General features: G+C 40.0%; 1 protein-coding gene across 1 annotated transcript; it reads left to right on the top strand.

The window, feature by feature from the left end:
• The first annotated feature begins 5,225 nt into the window (after nucleotides 1-5,225).
• Nucleotides 5,226-5,580, top strand: LOC119507244 (60S ribosomal protein L36-like). The gene has a single exon (XM_037800384.1). It carries the CDS (start codon nucleotides 5,242-5,244, stop codon nucleotides 5,557-5,559), a length of 318 nt encoding a protein of 105 aa, XP_037656312.1. The 5' UTR covers nucleotides 5,226-5,241; the 3' UTR covers nucleotides 5,560-5,580.
• The last annotated feature ends 1,516 nt before the right edge of the window (nucleotides 5,581-7,096 follow it).

The raw sequence follows: 7,096 nt of genomic DNA, 5'->3' as shown, positions 1-7,096 counted from the left end.
GAATTGAGAATTCAGAGATAGACCCTCAGATCTATGGCCGACTGATCTTTGATAAGGCCCCCAAAGTCACTGAACTGAGCCATAATGGTCTTTTCAACAAATGGGGCTGGGAGAGTTGGATATCCATATCCAAAAGAATGAAATAGGATCCCTACCTCACCCCCTACACAAAAATTAACTCAAAATGGACCAAAGATCTCAATATAAAAGAAAGTACCATAAAACTCCTAGAAGATAATGTAGGAAAACATCTTCAAGACCTTGTATTAGGCGGCCACTTCCTAGACTTTACACCCAAAGCACAAGCAACAAAAGAGAAAATAGATAAATGGGAACTCCTCAAGCTTAGAAGTTTCTGCACCTCAAAAGAATTTCTCAAAAAGGTAAAGAGGCAGCCAACTCAATGGGAAAAAATTTTTGGAAACCATGTATCTGACAAAAGACTGATATCTTGCATATACAAAGAAATCCTACAACTCAATGACAATAGTACAGACAGCCCAATTATAAAATGGGCAAAAGATATGAAAAGACAGTTCTCTGAAGAGGAAATACAAATGGCCAAGAAACACATGAAAAAATGTTCAGCTTCACTAGCTATTAGAGAGATGCAAATTAAGACCACAATGAGATACCATCTAACACCGGTTAGAATGGCTGCCATTAAACAAACAGGAAACTACAAATGCTGGAGGGTATGTGGAGAAATTGGAACTCTTATTCATTGTTGGTGGGACTGTATAATGGTTCAGCCACTCTGGAAGTCAGTCTGGCAGTTCCTTAGAAAACTAGGTATAGAGCTACCATTCGATCCAGCGATTGCACTTCTCGGTGTATACCCGGAAGATCGGAAAGCAGTGACACGAACAGATATCTGCACGCCAATGTTCATAGCAGCATTATTCACAATTGCCAAGAGATGGAAACAACCCAAATGTCCTTCAACAGATGAGTGGATAAATAAAATGTGGTATATACACACGATGGAATACTACGCGGCAGTAAGAAGGAACGATCTCGTGAAACATATGACAACATGGATGAACCTTGAAGACATAATGCTGAGCGAAATAAGCCAGGCACAAAAAGAGAAATATTATATGCTACCACTAATGTGAACTTTGAAAAATGTAAAACAAATGGTTTATAATGTAGAATGTAGGGGAACTAGCAATAGAGAGCAATTAAGGAAGGGGGAACAATAATCCAAGAACAGATAAGCTATTTAACGTTCTGGGGATGCCCAGGAATGACTATGGTCTGTTAAATTCTGATGGATATAGTAGGAACAAGTTCACAGAAATGTTGCTATATTATGTAACTTTCTTGGGGTAAAGTAGGAACATGTTGGAAGTTAAGCAGTTATCTTAGGTTAGTTGTCTTTTTCTTACTCCCTTGTTATGGTCTCTCTGAAATGTTCTTTTATTGTATGTTTGTTTTCTTTTTAACTTTTTTTTTCATACAGTTGATTTAAAAAAGAAGGGAAAGTTAAAAAAAAAAAAAAGAAAGAAAGAAAAACAAGGAAAAAAAAAATATGTAGTGCCCCCTTGAGGAGCCTGTGGAGAATGCAGGGGTATTCGCCTACCCCACCTCCATGGTTGCTAACATGACCACAGACATAGCGGACTGGTGGTTTGATGGGTTGAGCCCTCTACCATAAGTTTTACCTTTGGGAAGACGGTTGCTGCAAAGGAGAGGCTAGGCCTCCCTATGGTTGTGCCTAAGAGTCTCCTCCTGAATGCCTCTTTGTTGCTCAGATGTGGCCCTCTCTCTCTGGCTAAGCCAACTTGAAAGGTGAAATCACTGCCCTCCCCCCTACGTGGGATCAGACACCCAGGGGAGTGAATCTCCCTGGCAACGTAGAATATGACTCCCGGGGAGGAATGTAGACCCGGCATCGTGGGACGGAGAACATCTTCTTGACCAAAAGGGGGATGTGAAAGGAAATGAAATAAGCTTCAGTGGCAGAGAGATTCCAAAACGAGCCGAGAGGTCACTCTGGAGGGCACTCTTACGCACACTTTAGACAACCCTTTTTAGGTTCTAAAGAATTGGGGTAGCTGGTGGTGGATACCTGAAACTATCAAACTACAATCCAGAACCCATGAATCTCGAAGACAGTTGTATAAAAATGTAGCTTATGGGGGTGACAATGGGATTGGGAAAGCCATAAGGACCACACTCCACTTTGTCTAGTTTATGGATGGATGAGTAGAAAAATAGGGGAAGGAAACAAACAGACAAAGGTACCCAGTGTTCTTTTTTACTTCAATTGCTCTTTTTCACTCTAATTATTATTCTTGTTATTTTTGTGTGTGTGCTAATGAAGGTGTCAGGGATTGATTTAGGTGATGAATGTACAACTATGTAATGGTACTGTAAACAATCAAAAGTACGATTTGTTTTGTATGACTGCGTGGTATGTGAATATATCTCAATAAAACTATGATAAAAAAAAAAAGGTAACAATTTATTAATTATACCCCTGCTCTGTTCCAGAAAGGATTTAAACTTACAACTATTTATTAAAATGGGACCTGATAGCATAAAATAAATGTCGGAGAAACAGGGTGAAACATATTAGCATTAAGTAGAACAGAAACCCACCTTCCATATAATGGAATTCTTGCTTTGGTAGCATTCTGTTTCAGTTGGTCAAAATCTCCTATGACATAAAGAGTTAATGAATCCTTAAAGTTGAGAATAAAAATGACAGAAAACAATTTTCAAATTTCAAAACATTACCTGCTCTGAATGTGTCTCCACTGATAATAATATGCTGGCTAGGAAAGGAAGATTAAAATAAACTTATATCAATAAGCATAAACTATTATACTTATAATTTCTTTTGTTTATCCTTTTTATTCACTTGAAGAGTAAATTAAAATTGCTCATAATTCTCTTGAAAGCAATATTTTTAAAGATTTTCGAACACAGCAAATTTCCTAAGGAGTTTAAATTCTAATTATCATACAGTCACATTCAAAGGATGTAAAATGATCAAGCAGCAAATGACCAATGTAAAAAATGTTAACTACTGTTAATTAATTAAAAACAAACAATAACCTCATAAGAAATCATTCCATCTTTTTGTTTGTTTGTTTTTAACTGTAACATATTTGAGGTTTGTGAAAAAAATCTGGTGACAAAGTTGAGGCAACAGGGTGATGGGGTAGTATAATGAATTTTAAATTAGCTAAACATATTCAAAATTATATGTATTATGTGGGACACTGAAGAGTCTTCAGCCATAGGAGATAAAATAAATAAATTTTCCTCCCCACCTGGGGAATTCCAGATATTCTCCAACCATTGCAGTAGGTCAAGCCCTCTATCTTGGGGCTTGCCCTTATGAAGCTTGTTACTATAAAGGAGAGGCTAAGCCTACTTATAATTGTGCCTAAGAGTCACCCCTAGAGAACCTCTTTCGTTGCTCAGATGTGGCCTCTCTCTCTAAGCCAACACTGCAGGTAAACTCACTGCCCTCCCTGCCTACTCCCAGGGGTGTAAATCTCCCTGGCAACGTGGGACATGACTCCGGGGGGTGAGCCTGGACAGGGCATGATAGGATTGAGAAAGCCTTCTGGACCAGAAGGGGAAGAGAAATGAAACAAAATAAAATTTCAGTAGCTGGGAGATTTCAAATGGAGTTGAGAAGTCCTTCTGGAGGTTATTCTTATGCATTATGTAGATATTCCTTTTTAGTTTTTAGTGTATTAGAATAGCTAGAAGGAAATACCTGAAACTGTTGAAATGCAATCCAGTATCCTTGATTCTTGAAGACAATTGTTTAACTATAGAGCTTATATGGTGTGACTGTGTGATTGTGAAAACCTTGTGGCTCACACTCCCTTTATCCAGTGTATGGACAGATGAGTAGAAAAAAGGGAGACAAAAAGTAAATGATTAATAGGGGGTGTGGAGGAAGGAGTATGGGATGTTTTGGTTGTTCTTTTTTACTTTTATTTTTATTCTTTTTCAAAAAAATTTTTTTGGAGTAAAGAAAATGTTCAAAAAATTGTGATGATGAATGCACAACTATATGATGATACTGTGAACAATTGATTGTACACTTTGGATGATTGTATGGTATGTAAATATATCTCAATAAAATTGCATTTTAAAAAAAAAAAAAAAAAAAAAAGAATGCATTACCACACCAATCCCCAACTCCTCGTCCCCTGGAAGGGAAACCTCTGTTGGAAGTGTCCATACTCCACATTTTCTAAGCAGGTCATCTTCCATTTATCCTAGAGTTTGGCAGCATAATTTTTCGAAGTAATTGGGTTCAGCTGTCACTCTGAATGACAGTTTGTCATGCAGCAACTAAAGTACATTAGTTTTCTTTTTTAGAGTGCAGATCACTCATCAGGTTAAACATTTCTAGAACTGAAAAAAAACTCCAATATAATTAATGTAAAAATCCAGAAAATCTGACCGAAATCTAGTTGTTCAACCTACTCCCTATAAACATACCTGAGAATCTTTCACAGAGAAAAAAAGCTTCTTAACAGCCACCCAGGCCACTGCTAAGGCCTAGATGAGACGATGTGCATGGTGCACACGCCCTCCTGACAAGTCAAGCGATTTGCTCGGCTAGTCCCCACGTGGGGCTGGTCAGGCTGAGGACACCGGTGACATCTCCACCTTGGGAACCTCCCACCTGGGCCTGCCGCCAGCCAGGTGGGCGACTTGACAAGGACAGCAGTGAGCCAAGCACGGGAAGAGACAAACACCTGAAAGAAACAGGAACCCTCGCCTTCGCCTGACAGCATATCTGATTCCTGGGAACGGGCAGCCCAAAGAACCTAAAATGTGCGAAGTCACCAGTCACACTCTGGTAAAAAATGAAACACTAACTCCCAAGACAAGCACGTATACTACTTGATGGACAGGTGCTGCCTTTCTACACACGGTATCATGTGACCTGGCTTCTAACATTTTATTTCCGGAACAATTTTTTCAATTTTGTAACACAAGTTAATAAAAAATATAATTTGATTTACAAAGAGGAAAAAACCAAGCCCTTAGGGAGTGAGGCCAGGGCAGGACGAGAGAGGAAGGAAGATTCGTCTAAACAGTTCTGATACCAGTTGACAGGTGCTGCCTTTCTACACACGGTATCATGTGACCTGGCTTCTAACATTTTATTTCCGGAACAATTTTTTCAATTTTGTAATTCAAGTTAATAAAAAATATAATTTGGCCTTCCACCGTGGCAGCCACTGTGAAGCAGCAACCATGGCTCTGCGCTACCCCATGGCGGTGGGCCTCAACAAGGGCCATAAGGTGACCAAGAACGTGAGCAAGCCGAGGCACAGTCGCCGCCGCGGGCACCTCACCAAGCACACCAAGTTCGTGCAGGACATGATCCGCGAGGTGTGTGGCTTCGCCCCCTACGAGCAGCGCGCCACGGAGCTGCTCAAGGTCTCCAAGGATAAGCGGGCCCTCAAGTTCATCAAGAAAAGGGTGAGGACACACATCCATGCCAAGAGGGAGAGAGAGGAGCTGAGTAACGTCCTGGCTGCCATGAGGAAAGCAGCTGCCAAGAAAGACTAAACACCCCTCTCCCTGTGTGTAATAAAAGACTTTGCAGGAAAAAAATACATATATATAATTTGATTTACGGAGAGGAAAAAACCAAGCCCTTAGGGAGTGAAGCCAGGGCAGGACGAGAGAGGAAGGAAGATTCGTCTAAACAGTTCTGATACCAGTTAGGGAAAAGAGCTCAGTCGTGGTGATCCAGAACTTATAATGAACCATATGAGACCAACCTGAATTTTCTTCTAGATACTAGTAAACCATTAACTCCACTTTGATAAAATGTTACAATTTTTCAGAATCCTGATTTCATGAGACCGTACCTTCTCAGTTCACTTCCCTTCATCCCGTCCACCACTTACTCCCTGGTTCAAGAGCCACCAAGTCCCCGACAAGACCGAGCTCCCGGCCCCAAGACTGACAACCAAACACACCGCCGCTCTCCCCAGGGCCCAGCTGACACCTGTGCACGACAATCATAACCCCACCCCACTCGGAAAAGGTGGGCTGCACGCTCCCTAACACCACTATCCTTCTGAATTTCAACACACACTTTGGAAAGTGAAGGGTGTGTGTGAGGGCTGCCTCTGCGTCAGGCCAGTCCCCAGGGCACACCCTTCTCGGGCAGGGGCTCGGCGGTCTCTTCCCGTCGTCCTGCCCCCCAACCGCAACTTAAAAATCTGAATCTGTCATCTCTTTCTTACTGATGAACATCTTCTAATTTCATTAGAGGCAAGAGTGAAACTTTTTTTCTCTCAAGTTAAGATAAATGACTCCGTAATAGTTTATAAAAGCATGCAAAATATGGATGTTTCCCAAAATCCTCAATGTAAGACCAGCATATGAGCTAGCAGAGACTAGTGCTGCCCAGCAGAAATACAACAAGCCACATATATAATTTTAGGACTTTTAATAGCTACATTAAAAGAAGTAAAAATACAAGTAAAATTAATTTCAATAAATATATTTTAGTTAACCCTACATATGCAAAACATTTCAACATGTAAACTATATGAAAATCATTAATGATATATTTTACATTCTTTTTTTCAAACTAAGTCTCTGCAACTTGATATATATTTTATACTTAAAGCACATTATCAGTTCACACTAGCCACATTACAAGTCCTCAACAGCCACAAGACTCAGTGGCTTCCATACTGGATAGTGTAGTTGTAGACAAACAAAAGGAAGTAATACTCTAGAGCAAGTATTACATAAAAATAAATGTGTGTGTGTATATATATATTAAATGAGACAAAACTATGAATAGGCTCAAAAAGGGCATAAATACAGCCATGGTTAATAGACCTATAGTAACTTATTTAAGATACCATTGGAGTATACTGCAATGGTATTAATAAAAGTGATCAAACGTATGTTACCATTTCTTCAAAACACAAAAATAAAGGGCTAAAACTAAAGCAATCATCTTCAGAAGCTACAAGCTATATAAAATGATGCCGAATGAAATAAGCCAGACAGAAAAGGACAAGCACTGTGTGATCCCACTTACACGCAGAGGCCAACTCAGAGTGGAAGCGAGCAGGTCAGA

Source organism: Choloepus didactylus, chromosome 12 (genome assembly GCF_015220235.1).
Source record: "Choloepus didactylus isolate mChoDid1 chromosome 12, mChoDid1.pri, whole genome shotgun sequence".
NCBI classification, from domain to species: domain Eukaryota; kingdom Metazoa; phylum Chordata; class Mammalia; order Pilosa; family Megalonychidae; genus Choloepus; species Choloepus didactylus.
This window is presented reverse-complemented; position numbering and strand designations above follow the sequence as displayed.

What these genes read in the sequence shown, in the direction of transcription:
- LOC119507244 (XM_037800384.1), top strand. Translation starts at nt 5,242, where the DNA reads ATGGCTCTGCGCTACCCCATGGCGGTGGGCCTCAACAAGGGCCATAAG.